This window comes from Lepidochelys olivacea, assembly GCF_965140295.1.
Source record: "Lepidochelys olivacea isolate rLepOli2 genome assembly, chromosome: 21".
Lineage (NCBI taxonomy): Eukaryota > Metazoa > Chordata > Testudines > Cheloniidae > Lepidochelys > Lepidochelys olivacea.
The window spans coordinates 15,561,517-15,585,584 of NC_140431.1; the positions used below are offsets into that span (position 1 = coordinate 15,561,517).

The 24,068-nt window shown below is 42.4% G+C and overlaps 1 protein-coding gene across 4 annotated transcripts in view; it reads right to left on the bottom strand.

The window, feature by feature from the left end:
- PPP1R12B (protein phosphatase 1 regulatory subunit 12B) overlaps positions 1–24,068 on the bottom strand; it is a 177,694-nt gene that overhangs the window by 48,357 nt on the left and 105,269 nt on the right. For 3 of the 4 annotated variants that reach the window (XM_084611109.1, XM_084611108.1, XM_084611107.1), the window contains 5 exons: positions 22,781–22,871; positions 19,967–20,131; positions 18,345–18,528; positions 17,627–17,739; positions 17,103–17,144 (listed from right to left, as the gene is read on the bottom strand). In XM_084611109.1, coding sequence (XP_084467235.1) covers positions 17,103–17,144; positions 17,627–17,739; positions 18,345–18,528; positions 19,967–20,131; positions 22,781–22,871 — 595 coding nt within the window. Of the gene's footprint in view, positions 1–5,034; positions 5,181–17,102; positions 17,145–17,626; positions 17,740–18,344; positions 18,529–19,966; positions 20,132–22,780; positions 22,872–24,068 lie in introns of those variants that run through there. The other variant, XM_084611110.1, reaches the window with a different exon arrangement.

The window sequence follows — 24,068 nt, forward strand, 5'->3', positions numbered from 1 at the left end:
TGACAGTTGTGTTTCTCCTTGATGCAAACCCGCCCCCTTTGTTGATTTTAATTCCCTGCAAGCCAGCCACCCTCCTCACTTCGAAATAAAGTTAACTATTGTTTTGAAACCATGCATTCTTTCTTTATTAATTAAAAAAAAGATAACGGACAAGGTAGCCCGGTGGGGTGGGAGAGGAGGGAAGGACAAGGCCACATTGCTTATTGTAACCAAACTAAAGATCAAACTGTTTGAATGACAGCCTTCTGTTGCTTGGGCCATCCTCTAGAGTGGAGTGGCTGGGTGCCTGGAGCCTCCCACCCCCGCATTCTTGGGCATATGGGTGAGGAGGCTTTGGAACATGGGGAGGAGGGTAGGCGGTTATGGCGTGGATGAAGCGGGGGTCTGTGCTCTTGCTGGCTTTCCTGCAGCTCCAAAAGATGCTTCATCATGTCCGTTTGCTCCCCCATTAGCCTCAGCATCACACCCTGCCTCCACTCTTCAAGCTCACTTAATTCTTTCCTAGCCTCTGCCAGTGAACACCTCCATGCAGTAAGCTGTTCCCTATCAGTGAAGGAGGACTGCATGAGCTCGGAAAACATGTCATCGCGAGTGTGGTTTTTTTGCCTTCTACTCTGCGATAACCTCAGGGATGGAGATGATAGGGGGAGTGCAGAAACATTCTACGCGCTACGATTTTGGGGGGACTGCATGGTCACCTGTGCTGCTGAGTTTGCCATGCTGACCAAACAGAAAATGAAATTCAAAAGTTCCAGGGGCTTTTCCTGTGTACGTGGCTAGTGCATCGGTGTTCAAAGTGCTGTGCAGAGCGGTCACAATGGAGCACTCTGGGATAGCTCCCCGAGGCCAATACCGTCAATTCGCGTCTGCGCTACCCCAAATTCGACCCAGCAAGGTCGATTTTAGCACTACTCCCATCATCAGGGAGGATTACACAAGTCAATTTTAAGAGCCCTTTAAGTTGATGGAATGGGGTTGGTTGTGTGGACGCAGTCATTTTTAAATAGACCTAATGCGGCTAAATTCGACTTAACGCCGTAGTGTAGACCAGGCCTTAGTAACTCCTATTTTCTCTTTAGCATCCTAGAAAGAGTCCTGGATGGAGAAGAAATTGTTTTAATATGAGGGTGAGGGCTGTGATCAGAAGGGATGAGTGGTGCAAAGAGTGGTTGGGGCAGGGAATCTGCTACTTCATCTTTTAATTTGGACTTACCATTGAGATTGTTTTGCTTTGCGTCAAGAAATGCAATAAGAGTGTCAACTAGTTCAACTGTACAACAGACACCCAATAATCACTTCCATGGAATAAAATTTAGATGTTTATTGCATTAAAAGATAGGGCTGTCAAGCAATTAAAAAAATTGCGATTAATTGCGCAATTAAAAAAATCATGATTAACTCCATGATTAATTGTGCTGTTAAACAATACCATTTACTTAATTTTTTAGTTTTCTATATTTTCAAATATATTTATTTCAATTACAACACAGAATGCAAAGTGTACAGTGCTCACTTTATATTTATTTTTATTACAAATATTTGCACTGTAAAAAACAAAATACAAGTACTGTAGTAGTGTTCTCTTTATAATGAAAGTTGAACTTACAAATGCAGAATTACGTACAAAAAAATAAAACAATGTAAAACTTTAGAGCCTACAAGTCCAATCAGTCCTACTTCTTGTTCTGCCAGTTGCTCAGACAAAAAAGTTTGTTTACATTTATAGGAGATAATGCAACCCATTTCTTAATTACAACGTCACCTGAAAGTGAGAACAGGCATTTGTATGACACTGTTGTAGCCAGCATCGTAAGATATTTACATGCCAGATATGCTAAAGAGTCACATGTCTATTGATGCTTCGACCACCGTTCCAGAGGACATGCTTCCAGCTGATGACAGGTTCTGCTCGATAATGATCCAAAGCAGTGCGGACCAATGCATTTTCATTTTCATCATCTGCGTCAGCTGCCATCAGCAGAAGGCTGATTTTCTTTTTTGGTGGTTTGGGTTCTGTAGTTTCTGCATCGGTTCTTGCTCTTTTAAACAATACCATTTACTTAATTGCTCTTTTAAGACTTCTGAAAGCATGCGCCACACCTCATCCCTCAGATTTTGGAAGGCACTTCAGATTCTTAAACCTTGGGTCAAGTGCAGTAGCTATCTTTAGAAATTTCACATTGGTACCTTCTTTGCAGTTTGTCAAATTTGCAGGGAAAGTGTTCGTAAAACAAACATGTGCTGGGTCATCATCTGGGACTGTTATAACATGAACTATCTGGCAGAATGCAGGTAAAACAGAGCAGGGGATGTACAATTCTCCCCCAAGCAGTTCAGTCACAAATTTAATTAACACTTTTTTTTTAAACGAACGTCATAAGCATGGAAACATATCCTCTGGAACGATGGCCAAAGCAAGAAGAGGCATATGAATCTTTAGCGCATCCGGACCATAAATATCTTGCGACGTCAGCTACAACCATGCCGTGCAAACACCTGTTCTCACTTTCAGGTGACATTGTAATTAAGAAGCGGGCAGCAGCATCTCCCATAAATGTAAACAAACTTGTTTGTCTTAGCAATTGGCTGAACAAGAAGTAGGACTGAGTGGACTTGTAGGCTCTAAAGTTTTACATTTTTTGTTACATAAACATAACTGCATTCAAAAACAAAACTAAATTGTAAGCTGCATTTTCATGATAAAGAGATTGCACTACAGTACTTGTATGAGATTAATTGAAAAATACTATTTCTTTTATCATTTTTACAGTGCAAATATTTATAATCAAAAATAAAATAAAGTGAGCACTGTACATTTTGTATTCTCTGTTGTAATTGAAATAGACATATTTGAAAATGTAGAAAAACATCCAAAACATTTCAGTTGGTATTGTATTGTTTAACAGTGTACTTAATCGCAATTAATTTTTTTAATCACAATTAATTTTTGAGTTAATTGCATGAGTTAACTGCGATTAATCGACAACCCTATTAAAATGTTATTTCACCTCTATCATTTTTGGAACTCAGTAGTGCGGGCTAAATGCCTGATGCTCTGACTTATGCACATTATCCAGTTAGTCTTGCTCTGACTCATGGAAAGTTTTTTAAATCTGTATTCAAAGTTAGTTTTACACAACATTAAAATCAGGGTTCACAAGAATATTCTAAAGCCACATTTATTCCTGAGACACTCTTTCAAGGGGAAATTCCAAAGCTATTGAAATTAAGCTGCCCTGGGAGTTGTCTTTCTATAGGCCAAGCTACAAAGCCATTACTCTCAGCTATAAAATAAAATTAAAAGTAATTATGTTGGGATCAAAGACGTTTATAGAAAATACATGGAAATTTAATTTAAAAATTGAACTACCTGTCATGAGACAGATCTAACATATAAATTTGCCTAAATTGGATTCTTGTGTTACTGGTTTGGTACACAAAACTAGATCCAGAGAATTGAGATCAACATTGAATTTGACAGTATACTAAGTTGTTTGTATTGAGCACCTGGTGGTAATTTGGTGGTGTGTAGGTTTGTAATGTGGTCAGAAGTGTGGTTTGTAATGCGGTTTGCATGACTGCCTCAATATCACAATTTCATAAAAAAATTCAGCGTATATAATTCCTTGCATATTTTGAATAAACCCATTTAATAATATTTAATAATATTTAATAATAATATTTAATATTTGAATAAACCCCACCTCATTTCCACTGAGAAAAGGTCGTGCCTTTTTTCCAATGCAGAAAGAGAGGCACTGACATTGGTAGAGGATGAGGGCTGCAAATAATTGGTGGTTAATAAGCCTGACTAGTGTTAGCTGAGACGTAGCTCTTCTGAAATTAATATCTGTTGCCCTACAAGCAGACACACGGATGGCTACAGTGACACTAAATCCCAGATCGTATGGAACACAGGTAACTGGAATACAGGTTTCTAATACCTTACAGGGGCTCTGGTAAACAGCCGCAAAAGCATTCTCAGATTCTTTAGGTGGACTTGTATACAAATAAAAGTTTGAATCTTGTACATGCTATTGTTTATCCCATATTCCCATCTTCCGTAAAGAAATGCTGCCTGAAGTGCATTATAATCCTCTGTTTCAGTGGCTGATCTCTTGTTTTGAGATTGGTAGCTTTATGACTTACTCAATCTCTTGGGATGATGTATGTTTCTTGTATTACCATTACCCTTCTATTCTAAAAAGATATACAGGAAAGTCTCCTTTAAGAGTAGTAACAATAACTTACTTTTGTTTCTACTATATGTGAACAATGTACATTTAAAATGTGTTCCAGAGAAGTAACCGTACAGGGAATGAAAAAGGTGATGTAGCACTCCAACAGGGAAAATTAATACAAATACTGTCTTACAAAGTTTATTTAAAACCAAACAAGGTTATGTGTAGCAATACAGGGTTGAACGGACTGTAACAAAAAAATTCTTGGGCTGGCGCTAGGCTCTGTTGTAAACATGTGAAGGCACTGCAGTAGTTTCCCATAAATGGAATACAAACTGTACAAGTGAATAGTCTTTCGTCCGGTGTTCCCATGAGCTGACTTGATCGTATGTCTTGCAGATTTGCAGTCTAGGAAGAAAAGGATCCATTTTTCCCTACTCTCCTAAAGTCACAGCAATTTCTCGCACTCACTCTAACACACGTCTGGAGTCATACTTTTCCCCATGCTACATACTCCCATCGTTCAATGTAGATGAAATGCAATAGCTTGTTTTCTGCTCATACAAAGGCTGAGAACCATAAACCAATCAGCACTAAAACTAACTCATCATCTTAGCCCCTTGTTTCACATATGAAGTTCAAGATTTCTGGACAAAGCGGTGTATGCGTCTCTGTGCCTGTGTTTTTTGTTTTTAAGAAATACAGAAAAAAGGCCACAGCAAAGAACAATAAAAAAGCCACATGACCGGCAAGAAAGTGACTGGTCCTGAGCACCTGTAAAAGTTTAAATACATTTCTCTTCCAAAGGTAACCAAACGACTTTGATTACTCCTGAAAGAAAATATGAGGTGCACAAACTATTCATTATTCAAGCATAAAATATGTTAGAACAGAGCAACTAGAAGAGTGGACATTTGTTCCCCCATTCTAGGAATTTCCCCAGTGTAATGAACTAGAAGAGAGTTGGAGGGAGAATTCCAGTGTCAGATTCACAAACATCTGAAAAGACAGCAAAAGGAAGTTACAGCAAAACATAACCTCCTGGGTGCCTGCAATCAAAAGAAACAACTGCATTCATGGTGGGAAATAGACTCCTCTTGTTATAGGAAGATTGGAATGGCAATGCCTATGCTGCCCAAATTAGATGTTACTAAAGACTGCAGTTCTAATTTCATTCTAAATTCTGGATATAAAGCGCGGAAGCAGTGACAGTGCTGAACTCCCTCATACCATCATCCCCACTGTGCTTCAGGCTCAAGAGGAGGGTTCACTTCTAGCATTAGTTTGATTTCCATGCCAGTTAGAATCCTGGGTTTCGGCTGAACCTAGCCATGTATTTCAAGCTGTATTTCAAGGAATCCCTATTGAGGTTACAGGGACAAACCATCCCGATGTTCGAAAGAATAGTAAATATGGCAGGAGACCAGCTTGGCTTAACGGTGAAATCCTTGCGGATCTTAAACATAAAAAAGAAGCTTACAAGAAGTGGAAGGTTGGACAGATGACCAGGGAAGAGTATAAAAATATTGCTCGGGCATGTAAGAATGAAATCAGGAGGGCCAAATCACATCTGGAGTTGCAGCTAGCAAGAGATGTTCAGAGTAACAAGAAGGGTTTCTTCAGGTATGCTGGCAACAAGAGGAAAGTCAAGGAAAGTGTGGGCCCCTTACTGAATGAGGGAGGCAACCTAGTGACAGAGGATGTGGAAAAAGCTAATGTACTCAATGCTTTCTTTGCCTCTGTCTTCACGAACAAGGTCAGCTCCCAGACTGCTGCGCTGGGCAACACAGCATGGGGAGTAAGTGGCCAGCCCTCTGTGGAGAAAGAGGTGGTTAGGGACTATTTAGAAAAGCTGGACGTGCACAAGTCCATGGGGCCGGACGAGTTGCATCCGAGAGTGCTGAAGGAATTGGCGGCTGTGATTGCAGAGCCATTGGCCATTATCTTTGAAAACTCGTGGCGAATGGGGGAAGTCCCGGATGACTGGAAAAAGGCTAATGTAGTGCCAATCTTTAAAAAAGGGAAGAAGGAGGATCCTGGATACAGGCCAGTCAGCCTCACCTCAGTCCCCAGAAAAATCATGGAGCAGGTCCTCAAGGAATCTATCCTGAAGCACTTACACGATAAGAAAGTGATCAGGAACAGTCAGCATGGATTCACCAAGGGAAGGTCATGCCTGACTAATCTAATCGCCTTCTATGATGAGATTACTGGTTCTGTGGATGAAGGGAAAGCAGTGGATGTATTGTTTCTTGACTTTAGCAAAGCTTTCGACACGGTCTCCCACAGTATTCTTGTCAGCAAGTTAAAGAAGTATGGGCTGGATGAATGCACTATAAGGTGGGTAGAAAGTTGGCTAGATTGTCGGGCTCAACGGCTCCATGTCCAGTTGGCAGCCGGTATCAAGTGGAGTGCCCCAAGGCTCGGTCCTGGGGCCGGTTTTATTCAATATCTTCATAAATGATCTGGAGGATGGTGTGGATTGCACTCTCAGCAAATTTGCGGATGATACTAAACTAGGAGGAGTGGTAGATATGGTGGCAGGTAGGGATAGGATACAGAGGGACCTAGACAAATTGGAGGATTGGGCCAAAAGAAATCTGATGAGGTTCAACAAGGATAAGTGCAGGGTCCTGCACTTAGGATGGAAGAATCCAATGCACCACTACAGACTAGGGACCGAATGGCTAGGCAGCAGTTCTGCGGAAAAGGACCTTGGGGTGACAGTGGACGAGAAGCTGGATATGAGCCAACAGTGTGCCCTTGTTGCCAAGAAGGCCAATGGCATTTTGGGATGTATAAATAGGGGCATAGCCAGCAGATCGAGGGACGTGATCGTCCCCCTCTATTCGACATTGGTGAGGCCTCATCTGGAGTACTGTGTCCAGTTTTGGGCCCCACACTACAAGAAGGATGTGGATAAACTGGAAAGAGTCCAGCAAAGGGCAACAAAAATGATTAGGGGTCTGGAAGACATGACTTATGAGGAGAGGCTGAGGGAACTGGGATTGTTTAGTCTGCAGAAGAGAAGAATGAGGGGGGATTTGATAGCTGCTTTCAACTACCTGAGAGGTGGTTCCAAAGAGGATGGTTCTAGACTATTCTCAGTGGTAGCTGATGACAGGACAAGGAGTAATGGTCTCAAGTTGCAGTGGGGGAGGTTTAGATTGGATATTAGGAAAAACTTTTTCACTAGGAGGGTGGTGAAACACTGGAATGCGTTACCTAGGGAGGTGGTAGAATCTCCTTCCTTAGAAATTTTTAAGGTCAGGCTTGACAAAGCTCTGGCTGGGATGATTTAATTGGGGATTGGTCCTGCTTTGAGCAGGGGGTTGGACTAGATGACCTCCTGAGGTCCCTTCCAACCCTGATATTCTATGATTCTATGATGTGTGACTACTGACCCATGAGGAATTAGACTGAGATCAAATGCTGATTTCACACAGGCAGCAAAAATACAGTACAAAAACCCTTTTAACCTGTCTTTCCACATCCAGGTTCACGCCACAGAGTCAGTTCTGCATTTTACTCAGAAAACCGAAGCAGCAATTTTAAAATTTGAACATGGCCTGACAAAACCAGCACTGCTGCTTTACACGGTCCGTATACAATTCCCATTCAGGACAGTGCTCATGCAAGTGACTTAAAATTCCAAGCCATGTCTGCCACTGGATATAGAATTTTTTCAGCGTATAATATTTTCCACTAAGAGCTATTCAGCAATGATTACATTATAGGAAACATTAGTCTAGTTTCCCTCGTCCTCAGTATAGCTCTCATACCAAGGATGCATGAAGTAGTAAAAGGTCAAATAAATGAAAGAGGAACATAAGTTTACGGAACATTGCTGAAGGGCCACACAGGGAAAGTGTACCCAAGGCCAAAGCAACATAATAACCAGATGCAAATGTAGCACTTTTAAACCAAAGGGGACTTTCCAGAACATGAGAGCTTAGTATGTAAAAAGATATATGAAAGCCTCAGGCAGCTATTAACATGCCTAAAACAAGTTTTATTCTATTCATCTCTGATGCATCAGATTCCATGCGCCTCCTGCCCAATCCAGCCATCCATGATCTTTCCTGTCCATTTGTGTATGGAAATAACCAGGGAGATACAGAGGACTGAACCAATCTGAAATACTTTAAATATGCCTGCCTTTTTAGTATGTAGTGTAGTTGTAGCTGTGTCGATCCCAGGATATTACAGAGACTGGAAACATTTTTAACTAAGTCAACAAAATTCCACTTCATTATGATTTCTAACCTATTTCTGAGTGCACTGCAAGTATATAAACTGGCACACTGAAATGAACCCAAGCTAGGTTGTCACCTCCTTTAGGAAACGTGACAATTCAGAGCCTGTGCCACAAAGAAGGGTTCTCCGGCTCACCAGAAGAGCAGTACACACTAGGCAAAGCTACTCTGCCTGAGTGGACTCCTGCATGAGGGCAGAGGTCCACAAATTTCAAAGGAACACTGTATGGGACAGGGCTGCCACTCAGGGCAGACAACAGGATCGGGGCCTACGCTGACTTCACTTCCTCCTGCACATTACCTTTTGGGAAACAGTGCTAGAAGTAAATTACCATTTACTTCTCTTTATGAAGACAATCCCTCCCTATACCCATCCTTCCACATTTTGCCACTTTTGAGGAATATGTTGAGGGAGACCAATAGGTTATAACCTTCACTTTTAAAAAAGCTTTAGGAGAATTGCTGAGGGAGACCTAGATATTGGTTTCCTCCCCCCATAGTATATTAATGGGAGTTTCATAATTATACTAATTCATAACCAGCTCTGAGGTATTAAAATCATAAAACCAGTAACAGTTCCTAACAATTTTTGTCTAGGAAGATAAACCCTTTACACTGTATACTAGTTTAATCATCGAACCATAGAAACACAGGGCTATAAGGGAACTCGAGAGGTCATCTAGTCCAGCTCCCTGTGCTGAGGCAGGACCAAGTAAACGTAGACCATCCCTGACAGATATTTGTCTAACCTGCTTTTAAAAATCGACAGTGATGGGGATTTCACAACCTCCCTTGGAAGCCTGTTCCAGAGCTTATCTATCCTTAAAGTTTTTCCTAATATCCAACCTATTCAGTCTTGTTGAAGATTAAGCTGATTATTTCTTGTCTTGATATATTTATAGAATCTGGAGTAGTGTGTCCAGTTTTGGGCCCCACACTACAAGAAGGATGTGGAAAAACTGGAAAGAGTCCAGCAGAGGGCAACAAAACTGAATAGGGGTCTGGAACACATGACTTATGAGGAGAGGCTGAGGGAACTGGGGATGTTTAGTCTACGGAAGAGAAGAATGAGGGGGGATTTGATAGCTGCTTTCAACTACTTGAAAGGGGGTTCCAAAGAGGATGGCTCTAGACTGTTCTCAGTGGTAGCTGATGACAGAACAAGGAGTAATGGTCTCAAGTTGCAGTGGGGGAGATTTAGGTTGGATATTAGGAAAAACTTTTTCGCTAGGAGGGTGGTGAAACACTGGAATGCATTACCTAGGGAGGTGGTGGAATCTCCTTCCTTAGAAGTTTTTAAGGTCCGGCTTGACAAAGCCCTGGCTGGGATGATTTAATTGGGGATCGGTCCTGCTTTGAGCAGGGGGTTGGACTAGATGACCTCCTGAGGTCCCTTCCAGCCCTGATATTCTATGATTCTATGAATCTCTTATGGTCTTTCATGTCCCTTGCTAGATAACTCATTTTGTGCCTTAGCCTGATTTTGTCCCTACATGCTTGTACAATTCTTTTCTACTCATCTGTAGCAATCTGTCCATGTTTCCACTTTTTGTAGAATTCCTTTTTGATTTTCAGGTCATTAAAGAGCTCCTAATGGAGCCATATTCTTAATGAGGGGTTACTAAAATTGTAGCTTCGATTCCTTTTTCAAAATAATTCAGAGTTTTGCAATATAAGTTATTGCCATAAACTCTCACTTCCCTGGAAGTTTTACGTTTCCAAGACCATGGCAAAACCTAGGTCCAAGATTTTCAAAAGTGACTATTGCTTTTGGATGCCCATCTTGAGACCCCTCAAAGTGACCCGATTTTCAAAGGATTGGTTCTTAAGACTTATGAAATTTGGGCCCCTTTAAGGCATCTCAAGTTGGACACCCAAAGTCACTAGTTGCTCTTGAAAATCTTGGCCTAATGCCATAAATGAAGTTATGTAATGGGTATTTTTTCTGTCCTCTTTTCCTTAAAAATACTTTAAAATATATGATTTTCTACAAATGCTACTATTTTGATCTTTAAATGATCACATTTCCTGAATTCTATCAAGAAGATCAGGATGGCCAATTTTTAGTGGGAAAACCTTCTCCAACAGCTGGTGCAATTTTTCATAGATATTTTAGGTTCTCCTAGTAAATAAATAGCTGAAATTAGGAGCGGTGAGGCAAGATTTTGTGCAAAGGGCACCAACGTGTCACTGTACTAGCACGAACAGTATGGGCACATAAAATGCACTAAGAAATGAACTCCCCCATACCAATGCCCGGTGAGACCAGGATGGAAGACAATTTCTGCCAGTAAAGAGCCTCACATAAGAAGGAATTTACTTTTAATATGGAAGGACAGAATACCCAGCGCAAAGCAATGCTAACCTCCAGAATGAGAAATCTAAGTATCAGAGTATAACCAATAATGACATTTCAATTACGAGGCTTCTTGCAGAAGTTAGCCATCAAGGGAAAATATAGCCAGCATCTCAGAACAAGGGGAATGACCTTCTAAGGACCAAAGTGACAAGCGGCATCTACACATATAAATCATTTAGAACACACAATTCTTCCTTTACACGTAGGATGCTTTTTGGTCAGATTGACTTATTTTTTCCAAATGAATTTTAGGTACCTTTTTTGTTCCCCTTGTAAGCCACAAACCAATGCAGCCTCTCCATTTTCTTATGCTCTCTGTATACACAAGTTGCATACCACCCAGACATGAGCATGCATCATTTCCAAAGGCACCTGTAGGCAGCTCGGAGTGAGAGCTACAGAGGAGCTTTGCCACACTGTTCGAAGTATTTTGTATGTTTCTTGGGGCACGAATAAAGGAAATGGAGGGAGCTTTTAGTAAGGAAAAAAATATGAGCTAGTGTCTTCTGAAACCATTTCCTTCCACTGTTTGGACAAAATCCATGTAGTCTTCAAGAAATACAACCTTATAGCTATACAAATCTCATCAGGACACTCATGTTAACATCCAGATATTTACTAGTCCCTTCCTGAGTTACTACAAAGCAAAATCAGATATTTTGATAGGTCAAGTACGTACCTCCCATTGGAGCAAATGGGCCCAGCTCCAGGCTACTGCAAGCACTAAAATGCTACATTGTTAAGTTATGAACAGGGGTAGGGAACCCACAAAACAGTCAACCAGATAAAGATGAAAAGGAAAAAGTTGTTAACATACTATGAAGAGATAGTTGGACACTATAAATGAACATCCCGTTAATTTTTGTTTGGAAGGTTTACACTCATAAGCGCTCTGCTAATCCTTAAAGTAACAGGAATTTATTTCAATTATCTATGGTGAAGTCATTGTTAAATCATATGCCTATAAACCAGTGATAATACAAGCAATGCAGGGAATGTCCAGGTCATGACTTAGGGGCCATGAAATCCATCAAAGACCATCCTAGAAACAACTTATAAGCAACCTCCACAGACTAGTAGGTTTACACTAGACCAAGAGCCTGAAGGTACAGCATTAAACCAAGAAGCTGAAACACAAGGCTAGCCTTTAAAGCCACCCAGACACAGAAATCTATAGCCACAATCTTGTAAGTGTGAAGTCCAGAAAGTATTACTGGAATTATTCGTTGGTTTGGCCTCTCTTTGGACACAGAGCCAGGTTTAAGATGGCTTTGGCTTGCTTGCCTTCACCAAGCATGTTTCATCCAGTCCCTTCCATAGTCAGGACCTGGGTGATTATAGGGAGCAGTCTGAAGAGATCATCACATTTATTTTACATGGAGCAGATTTGTGGGTGTGGATTACTCAGCTTTTCACGAAACATTTTGTCCCCAAATGCCTGGTGCCTTAAATAGGAATTAGCCAGTTGCCACTTCACTTTACTGTAGCATACAGGCCAATGATTTAAATGCTGCATCATGGTGACCCATAAACAGGACAATCCTGGAGACTTGACAACTCTATGATGTTTTAAGAAAAAGCAACAGACGGCCACAAGGCTGGACAAAACATATGATAGAGAATCTGTGGAGATGGTGAGTACAAATATTTTTAAATCTTTACAATACATATTTATTTCTATAGTGCCCCACCAAGATACTCAGGGTACTACCAACATAATTCAGCCATTCCTAAACATATTAAGGGCTCCAAGGTTAAATGCTGTTGCAGACTGGGTTACTGCCATTTTTAGCCTCGACTTTTATTCAGATACATGTTGCTAACTGCAGGCATTTAGATGGCAGAACCACTTTCCCTGAACCATGTACAATCAACTGTAGCATTTTTGTTTGTTAACAGGGCTGCACAGAGCCAAAGTTTCTGAGACCTATCCCTATTCTGTGCAAGATTAAGTGCCTTACTTCACTGTACTCATCTGAAGTGACACACAGTTCCTCCCACGCTGCCTTGGACAGGGGCCAAGATGGCTTCCCACCCATGTCATACTTTATCTGTGCTAGAAGTGAATACAACGTGGTAAATATTTCCCCCTCTCTTTGCATTACAATTACCCCAAGAGGAACCGTGCAACAAACTGGTCCCTTACAGGAAGTTATGGTACATAACATTTTGCACTAATCTAGACAAGCAGGCTTTCCTTCTGTATCAGTCACTAAAGGGTTCACCTATGGCAATCTCTTGCTAATCAACTTCCCTTGTATCTGGGCAAAGAGCAGCCTGTGCTTTGGACATACCTTACCATATTAGGCAATGAGATCCTAGGAAGGGGAGAGCTCAAGATGTAGGCGGACCCTCCCTTCACCTAAGAGGGCAGGCTAGGAACTTCCTGTGCAGCAGCAGACCAGTTCCCTTTTTGGAAGCGTGGAAAGGGAAGAGGACAGAAGGACAGACTCCATCATGGTTCTAAGTGATGGCCTTGCAGGGCTATTCAAATGTGCAATCATGCTATTAAAGATAGCACCTTTGTAATGGGGCCAGGGTCACGTGCTCCGAAATACAAGCTTCCAACTAGTTGGATTTAAAGATGTATGTGTATTTTTTAAAGCAAGGAGTTTGATTACCCCTCCCCCCCCCATTATAATAAAGCTATGGTTCTGCAGCAGCTGTCACATTGTCACACGGCAGCTGCAGTTCAATGAAAGGACTCTCAGATGCATCAGGTTTCACTTTGAATTTCTAGCTTATCCTGTAGAAGGGCTGAATTTCTTTAACTCTTTTTAATAAAAATGAGTTGGAGCACAAACTCCTACAGCCTCGTCCAATGACACTGTGTTAAAGACACAAGACACTCAAAAAGGTAAATAATGTGGAACAGAGTTTGGCTGGATGGTTGTAGCAGCAATTTCAAATAGTCAGGAAACTTTTAGAAAATAGTAATAGGATAACATTCAATACAAACAGAAGTGTGCTAAACCCACAGCTATTTGACTCACTTCTGTGTAAAGGGTCAAATCCATTAACATTGCTGTTGTGAAGCATTCTCTGGGCTGATACCAGAAGTTCATGTAAACAGGCCTTTTCTTCTTCACCTCTCATTGTCCCGGAAGTTTATAACTTTACCAAGTAAGCATTCACAAAGGTGCTTCACTGTATTTGTACACAGGCCAGGTTTACAGGCAGTATTTCTTTAAGATGCTGCACTGTCAGACAAGTTTATTGGCATGTTCCTGTACTGAGAGAAATACTTGGCACAGAGCTGAGTTACAAAAAGCTTAAAAGCCCATTGGGCCAGCTTTGGAACTTCTGAGCAAGGGACATTTTTGAGCCAGACAGAATTCCACTGAAAAGAACTGCAGGAAAATAATTTCTCTATTAATCACCACCTTTTATTCTACTTACATTATATAAAATTTGCTATTTTAAGTTATATTTTTCTTCCATCTTTTTTGCCCAAACAAAATGGTCATCTAAATTTTGCATCCAGATTATCCAAGTCCAAATATTTGTTGATCTTCCAGGTTTTCTGACACACACCCAGTAGTAAGGGCTTCTCTCTCCCAACAGCAGTGCAGAACCGCCCTCTACATTCTTTATCACTATACCAAGTATTTCTCTCAATACAGCAACATGCCTATAAAAACCTGTCACTCAATGCAGCATTGTGCAGAAACTGAACGGGGACCGGCTGGACAAGGAGACTGGGATGAGACACCTGAGAAGTGAAGACAGTTGGACAAGGTAGTGAAAGAAAACGAGACTGGGATGAAGAGGCAGGGATCCTGTGGAAAAAAATGATGATAACGTAACTAACAACTGTATCATGATGCATATGCACAAGGGGGTTACGGTAAAACAACCTTAACTCTGGAATTTCCCAGTTTTTGAGTGATCGATTTTCAGCAGGAGAATGCTTGGTTTTTAAACATAGTTTATATAATTTAATGTGTTTTTTTAAAAAGCAAACTAATATAGAAATTCCACTGAAAACCTTTAGATACACTGCACAGACCTCTGCCACTTGAGCTAAGCAAGTGACTGCTAGCAGTCATAGGTTGTCATCCCATCTATGGATCAGCGCTAGAGGGGGATGGGACACTTTACCCATGGGTTTCACAGATATTTACTAACCGAGGAATGGGTGGGACTCAGGAATACTGGAGTCCATTCCAGGCTCTGAAGGGTGTGTCATTTAATGGAACCAGACTTCTGCCTGCCTTCCCCAAACTTGACACCTTCAGCCTTGTCCACTCCAACCTGTCAAGGTCCTGAATCTTTCCCACCCCGGCTCCTCATTCCAGTCCCATTCCCCTTGCCTACCCATCCAAGTCTCCACTCCTCAGGCTTCCCATCCCAGTTCTAATCTGATCTGCTGCTCCATTCCACCCAGGCTTCCAGTCATCCCCTCGGTACACCAGCACCTTATTATATCAGTTTCCCATTCACCCCCCACCAACTGGCTCCTCCCTGTCCAAGCTTCTTCCTCCTCCTCCTCGTCTCAATCTACTCCTTCTCCTCCCCCTGGTCCAGCTGCCTGCTCTCAGTTCTGGTGCCCGGTCACAACCCAGCCCAGAGCAGCAATTACATAGAAAGACGAATTTAGTTCCCACAACTTTGAGCTGGTCCATACTCTGTTGCTTTGTGGGGACAGTCATGAGCAGCCTGGTCACATGCAGGAGCTGTGAGGGGTTGGAGCATGCTCATTGTGGGCAGATTTTGGTGAGATTTTAGCAGCTACACTCTAAGCTTAAAGTCTCTAGTGAGCATGTAATAACTGAGGTTTTTCAAAGGCTTATAACTTGGCCAGCTTTTCACAGGAACATTTAGCTCAAAGGCCACCAGCCTGCCAAATTTCAAGTTCCTGTTTCCAGAGAACTTCCCAGAAAAAAGGTGGACTCTGTGTGTGTGTGTGTGTATACACACACACGTACACACTCCCCAATGTATTTTCCCCCTTATGTCATTCTCTGAAATTGCTGAACAGGTTTGGCTGAAACTGCCCAGAAAGTTTCAGCTTCAGGCAGACCCCTGGCATGGAACATTTCAGCTCAGACGATTAAAGTCTGGCAATCTTTAGGCAACTGAAAGCAGGTTCTAACAATGGGAATTATGGCGCTACTGCTCTGTCTACAATAGAGAGAGTCTGGGAAGAACATCTTGAGTTCCATGTTTTTAGTGCTCTACAAGGGAAGGCTCGCACAAGCAACTTTATGCAGTTGTAAGATAAGCAATCATCCCGATCAGATTCACTTGTATCAGGCCGAGTCAAAGAAAACGTCAAAGTCTATGACAAAGTCAAAGTCTTATGACCGAGTCAAAATCTATGACAAAGAAAACTTCATTTGTAACACCACAGAATTGAATATGGATCCCTCAACAATTGATTAAAATGTAGTGCCACCAACCGCCATGCCGCAAAATGATCTGGATAGCAAAATATGTGAAAAAAGCCATTTGCATTGAATGAAATAGGGTTCTTTTTAAACAATAAAATCATATGCCCATGCTGGCACCTGATGTCAACCACCAGTGAAGTACTTCTGGAGCCTTGAACAGCTGTTATTTTTCTCACGGTCTAACAAATGATGCACTGATGGTTTCGGAACAAACATTGTTCAACTGACTAAGACATGTTCCTGGCCCCAAGCATCTCTCAGCCCAGGACAGATAAGACCAAAAACAAGGCAAGATACTAGACTGTTCAGGCAATGGAAGGTTTGGCAATTATTGATGAAAGAAAGGAAGAGGGATTTGAAGAAATTTGGAGAATAGAGAGATTGTTCCAGTTGTAGGGGATAGAAGAATAGAAAGCCTGAAACCCAGAACAAGACAAGGGTGCAGGCATGGCAAGTACAAATATACTTGTTTTCTAAGTTAGAATGAATCCCTCTTACTCTATTGAGCCACATTCTGAGTTGAGAGATCTCTGCTTCCCTTGCAACCTGTGACAGCCACACTTCCTAAATTCTGCAGTCAGCCTTTTGATACAGTATATTAGACCCCTAGCACAGCCTTTATCCCACAGCCTCTGTCACAACCCTTCAGGTTTCCTTGACAATCAGACTACACAGACCTCATAGAACTGCAGATTCAATGTGTATGTGCGCCATATCTTCCCAAGGAAAGATCAGCAAGCAATCTGCTTCACAGAACTGGAGCGAATACCAGGCTTGGAGGCAATGTGCTGTTCAGACAGACACACTTTTCCTAACAAATACAAGTGAATTCACAGCAGTCCTGCTGCCATCAAAATGTAGATAACAGTAAGGTAGATATTAAGGCAGTCTACATCGTTGGATCCTCACTTACCCGAGACTCCTTCACTTCCTCACTCCCATCAACCTCATCATCCTAGAGAGGAAGAAGAAAATGAATGTAGCCATATAGGGGTAATAACTTCCATAGCAGCAAGGTTTGGACTTCCTGATATTTAGGTGACTAGGCTTTTCAAGACAGAGAGGTGCGGATTCCTGATATCTAGGTAACGGTGGAAAGATTTTGAGAAAGGGAGTGTAAAAAGGAACTTTAAGTCTCAGTAATCAAAGGCAGATTCTCAAAGGCAGGGGATGGCGCTTATCTCAGAGCTTCTCCAATTACCTCCCATTTGATAAACTTTAAAGGACAAGGTGAGTGAGGTAATATTTTACTGGACCAGCTTCTGTTGGTGAAAGAGAGAAGCTTTCAAGCTTACACAGAGCTTTTCTTCCTGGCACCTTTCAGGCCTATACACTAAGCTAACAGGATATAGATGTCCTATTCATAACCAGAAGCAAATCCATTTGGAACGCTGTAGACCAAATTCCCTTTTCTCCCACCCCAACAAGGTCACTCACATCTTTTGTCCAGAAAGAGATTCCAGTGCCTCTTCGCCTCTCCTTTGGCCGCCGCCTCTCTCGGATTGACTGCTTGTTTGGAGATCTATCATCTAAATCCTGATCTTCACACTCTAGCCAAACAAGGACAGACTGCTTTGGTTTAAATGATTTACCTGTGTGCTTTTCTCAAAGCCCTGGTAACATTTTCAAACTGGTTTCCATCACCAAGAAAGGGCTCATGTTGTACTACACCTCAGTCATTAAACATAAGAGATGTTTATTCCCCACTACACCTGATATTTTGCACTCCTTTCTTCTAGACTGGCCCAGACAGTGGTTGTCCCTTTATCTGCATAGTTCCCAACACCATGCAGGGGCATTAGCTTATCAGGATTCTCAGGGAGGAATTACATTAGTCAAGTTCTCTACCACCGCTTCCTGGAGGATCTAGATGTTCCCTCCCAGTAGATGGTCAAAAGAAAAGCCACCACCTCTTATTCATGTCTGCAAAGGCAATAAAAATGGACCATTTCATAAGGGACTTGGATACCTTCTTTCAGTCATTCTGTTCACATACACATCTGACAAGCTGGCAGCCCACCTGTACCAGTCCCCTGCTGGAAGAGCAGGAAATAAACCTAGAATCTCAGGCTATGTACACTGAGCATATTGCTTATTCATTAAGCACCTTAACCTGAAATGCTTGGGTTGTCTTCTCATTTTAGGAGGTACATACCATTCTTCTCCATCTCAGTGGCCGTGCTTTGGAAGTCTTCTGGGTTCAAAGAATCAGGGCCCAGAGATCTGCTTGTCCGGGCCAGGTGAGAACTTGTGTAAAGAGAAGGGGCCGACATAGAGGGAGATACTGGTGTTGTGAGTTTGTCTGTTTGTGCTGGACACCTTAATCGCCGATAGACAGACTGTAAATAAACAGAGCCATTAATAAAGGTTAGCAGACAGCTAACGACAAGGAGAGCTGGACTTTAGCTAACGGACGTAATCACTTGACATTTACAGCCCTTCACACTGCCGTTGGATAAACCACACCTTGCCACAGAGGACAGATTAGGAAAACAGCATAAAATGCATTCCATCGAGCTGGGGTGAGTGGAAGAAGAGAAAACAGGTTTTTGTTTGTTTTTAAAGTAAAGTAATTTTGGATTCCACAGGCACAATCTGAACACAGCTTGAAGAGAGAATAGCAGCCTTGCTTGACCCATACTGCCAAGACTAGCAGGTATCCTTTATAGAAACAAACTGTCCAGAGTCTAAAGGGGACAAAAGAGACAGGACCATTATATATCTGTCCCCAATAAAGTGTTTGGTCAGTACTGCAATGTCACTCCTCCAGAGATATAGGAGACCATCACCACAGGACTTTGTTCGCAGTGGGATAAGATAGGGAGCTGCAAAAAGCCGTGAGCACATTTTATGGGAAAAGCCAGTCTGGGCTATAGAAGATGATTAGTAGAAATATCAGAGACTTCCAGGGTGCTTGCTAGGTGTGTAATATCTACTAATGAGTTTCTGGATTCAGGCTTCTTTTCCTGTCATGTGGTTGTTAATCAGCTTCCATGTAAAACAAGCGTACATGCCAGTGATAAGATTAACAGTTATGTAACAGGCTTGGTTAATTCAACTCAATTCTTTCCACAGGAAGTCAAGTCAATGGACCATAACTCATCTGTTTACAATACTTCTCGAGGTTTCATCGACTTAACTCCAGCTGGATGTTCATTTTGCAATAAGTATTCTCTATGTAAGAAAAGCCCCTTGGGTTCAAGAGTCCAAATAAATGTAATGCCTGGGGAGATGATGACCTCCTATGAGACTTCTCTATCCCTGCCCTCCCGCATCCAGAATCACCTGAATCCACCAACTATATTCAAAACATCTGTAGAGGAACATTAAGGCTAGAACAACGAGGAGTCCGGTGGCACCTTAAAGACTAACAGATTTATTTGGGCATAAGCTTTCATAGGTAAAAAAACCCACTTCTTCAGATGCTAGGCTTCAGTCCTGACCCTTATTGCCAGAAGAGAGGAACTGTGGCACAATTCTCCTTTTATTAGCCTTTGCATTCCATGGTATTGTTACTTTCATGATTTATTTTGTCTGACAAGAGAAGTGTTATGTCAAGTTGAGAACAAAGGAACAGATGAGCCATAATATGGCAACACTACACACAGCTAAATTTTTAAGTACCCACATGTCTAGATCAATCAGGCCTGGGTTATTTCTGACTGAACTAATCCTCCTAGTAGCAATTCCACAAGGAGACAGAAGAATTTTACTCTATCTCAGTTGTCCCAAACCACTGAACTCTCAAGTAGCAGCTAGTACGGATAGAGAGATCACCTCCTCATCCTGGTTTCTATTCCACCAGGGCCGAGTCTCCTCCCGTCTCTCACTGCTGTCCTCAGTGCTCTCGGGTTTCTCACATTGTTGTTCCTGAGCTTGCCGCTCCACTCGAGACCGGCTGAAAGTTCGTTCTGCCTCCTGAAGGTCTGTGAGTGTCACACCCTGGGAAAGGGGCAAGACTGCATCAGTTACACATGCTGATTTGTTATATGCATCATGCACCTGACAAAAACCTTCTCTTTAGTTAGATAGCAAGTTCTTCAAGACAGGTACCTGCCTAGGACAATGGGTCTCGATCCTGACGGAGCTCTCTTGCCCCTACCTTATATAAAGTAATAGATTGGGACAGCACTTAATACTTCTCAGCTAACTTGCATCATCACTGGACTCCTCAGAAGCAAACTCAGTGCAGAGCATCAAGCTGTAAGAGTGAAGAGCAAAGGAGCTTGCAATGTCACCAGCAACCAGAACTATATAGCTTGTATACATCTGGAAGGGGTATGTTGAATTAACTGTTCCCAGGAACACTTCCTAGAGCTCACCAGATGTGCCTGTCTGAGTGTCTGGACTATAGCACCCCAATATATATTTTCTCCAGCCACTTTCTCATCACAGGATTTTACTTTTTATTCTATTACACACACACACACTTCTGATGGTGGTTCAGTCTGATGTACTCTAGACTAAGCCACAAATCGTAACCATCAACTACAGGCTTCAATGTGTAAAGTTACCAAATTCAGACAGGAAAGTAATATTCCTATAAACACAGAAAGGACTAACCCCATATGGCAACAATCTCATCGTAATTCACATGACTACCAGACAGATTAATTCCCATTCTGAATGTATAACACCCCCCCCCCCCACCTTCCTTGGAGATGGGTGTTAAGGAGCCAGATCCTTGGAAAGAGACCTTGAACACTAGATTGATTTCTGGAAAGTTTACCCCCTCCTGGGTTCTGTGGGCCACTGTTGTACATAGACTAAGTACATTTGTTTTTGAATTTTTAAATTGTGCGGCTGATAGATATGAAGCCCATGGTGTTGTGGAAAGAGGCACAGCTGTCTGAGTGGAGACTGCAATGCAAGACAGAATGCAAGCCTTGATCCACCAGAACCCAGATCGGTTAGCCTTCCTTCTCTTTTCACTAAGGCTGCTGTGAATGACATGGGCTGAGCTGGATATATTTATGGGCAGTTCTTGGTTTAAATTCACTTTGTGGTGTTTAATTTAATGGGATGGGTGCCTAGAGTTATATTAAAAGAAATTTGATTCAGCCTACTCTCTGAATTTCCCTCTGATGCTGCTGTGTGTCTGACTTCAGCCCACAAAAACATCGGCAGGTATATTACAAACACTTTATTACACATTTTTGCAATAATGTTGCAATTTTTGCAACTTAGTCTACTCTTCTGGTATGTTTACTGAAGCTGGTAACCACGCAGACAGGGGGATTCTTATGGGATTAGTGATGGCACCTGTGCCTCTAACAGACCACCCATATTTTTCTCGAATTTTGGATGGTCCTCATGTCAGTGTAAATTCATAGTAATGTGATCATTTCTATTTTCTCCATTAGAAAACTGATCAGTAGAAATATTAACAATTTAAAATGAGACTGCTTTGTTCCCTCCCCCACCAAAACCAAACTAGCAAGTCATTTTGGACTTCCTACCTGTAAAAAGAGAAGTCATTTAAAAATCCTGATGAGTTAAATCAACATATACATACACGCCACCTTCAGCATGTGGCCTTATTTTCCTGCACTTATGTAGCTCAAATATATAGCTTGTTTTTACACAATTTTGAGGTAAAATGGTTTGAATGGCAAGGATGTGAACTGGATGTCAGCCTGGTTGTAATCACTTCAAACAAAGACAATCAGTATTTGTAACAAACACTGATAGATCTTTAGAGAGCTGCTCACACATCCTGGAAAACTGTCCCAGCCAAGTTCAGAGCTGGAGAACTGCAATCTGCTAACCCATTTCTTCTTGAAGCTTAAAATGGATGTGTTTGTTTTCTGTTCCGAACTGTGTAACATTCTTGTCGGCTGTTAAAAGCATGTCATGTTTCACCCTATAAGTGGCTGCATTTCAGCAAATTAAATGACCCTTGTGCAGGGGTGGCCAATCTGCGGCTCCGGAGCTGCACGCGGCTCTTCGGAAGTTAACCTGCGGCTCCTTGTCTAGGTGCCGACTCTGAGGCTGGAGCTACAGGGGCCAACTTTCCAATGTACCAGGGGTGCTCACTGCTCAACCCGCGGCTCTGCCCCAGGTCCTGACCCCACTCCACCCCTTCCCCCAAGGCTCCTGCTCCTTCCCCTGAGCCTGCCGCGCCCTCGCTCCTCCCCCAGAGCCTTCTGCACACTGTGAAACAGCTGACTGTGGTGGGCAGGAGGCACGGGAAGGGATGGGGAGGCGCGGATCGGCGGGGCTGCTGGCAGGCGGGAGACGCTGGGGGCAGGAGTTGATGATGGGGCTGCAGACATATTACTGTGCCTCTTTGGCAATGTCCATTGGTAAATTCTGGCACCTTCTCAGGCTCAGGTTGGCCACCCCTGCCCTTGTGTATTGTTTGTGGTCACTTAGTCTGTAAAGGGCTTTGAGACCCAAGTGGTGTACAAAGACTTCTCCGATCAAAGGACTGTAGAGTTGCCTTGGCACCTTTTGTAGGCCACCACCCAATTCCCCTCCTGTTTACCCAGACAAGTCCAACCGCGTATGGTGATGGACTAGCAGAACTAGATACCACTGCCCATTAGCCTGCTACTCTGCTGGAAGGCCACCAGGAATTTCACTCCGCACCTGTGTAGACCTACGAGTCTGGCGGGCCTGTCTGGATCGGGCCTTCCTTAGTGACTCTGCTTCCTCATCCCGCACGGGAGTCAGATACGACCTGAAAGAAAGGGTCAGGAACACTTAAAATCAGACACTTCTGATCTGCAAGTCACGCCATTTCATACACACTACAGTGTTTTAATGTAGTCAGTGGAAAGTACACCTTCTGCTCCCGTTTAGCACACACTCTGCTGCTTTCCTAGGGCCACCCAGCACATGGCTGATTGCTGCAACTACCATATTCATTGTAGTATCTTCAAGCAATGACTTCTGCAACGTTAACCTGTTCGACACAGTCTATGCTCCCCTGTAAGCCAACCCCATTAAAGGCTCACTCTGCATACTGTCTGGGATCCCATACACCCCTACCTCCTTCAAGTCTCGATACAGAATTAAATAAATCCAGAAACGTGTAACCTCATTCACAATCAGACTTCAGAATGTAAACAACTCCTGCTGTGCGTTCCTCACAGCCTTCAACTTGCCTTTCTGTCACAACTAATGCTTCCTTGGAATACGCACAGATCTAATGTGACCACTTAGAAGTTAAAATTCTGGTTTTATCAGTAGGAAATCTGTTACAGTGGACCTGTGCTGAAGTGCAGGCTTTCTGAAGAGAGAGAACCCCCGAAATACAGCCGTACTAAAGGAACTCACTCCAGCATACATATTGGAGTAAACCCACCCAACCCTCTTGGAGTTAAAGGTGATCCATTTAAAGCAGACAGAAGTAACCACTGTACACAGCATAGTTAATGCATGGAAAGATTAGATGTTTATATGAGAAAATACCTGTACAACAGACACGATTAAAGAGTTTCAGAAGGTTTATCAACCCTCCTGCTTCAGGGCATAAGCCATCTACTAAATGATAGGTGTTGCAGGAAAACCTTTCCCTATAGGCAGGTTATTTCATAATGGTCTATCAAGGGTTTCTTGTACCTTTCTCTGAAGTTTCCAGTATTAGCCTTTGTACTCAGCTGGACAGTGATCAACTAGTTGAAGGCACAATGAATGAGACAAGGGGTTGTGGACATTCTTGCTTCATTCACTGTGTGTCTTGTACTGTACAAACTGCAAGTGAATTAGTCCTAAAGACAAGCGGCTTGCTCCTGTAGGTGCATGGAATAGGGTGGTCTGGCCACATCTAGCCAAACACACATTTCTACATTCTGATTATTGCTCCCCTCCTCCTAAATAAATGTGACTGTTGAGAAAAAATACCTGTTTGGTTAAGCACTCAAACCAGGAAGAG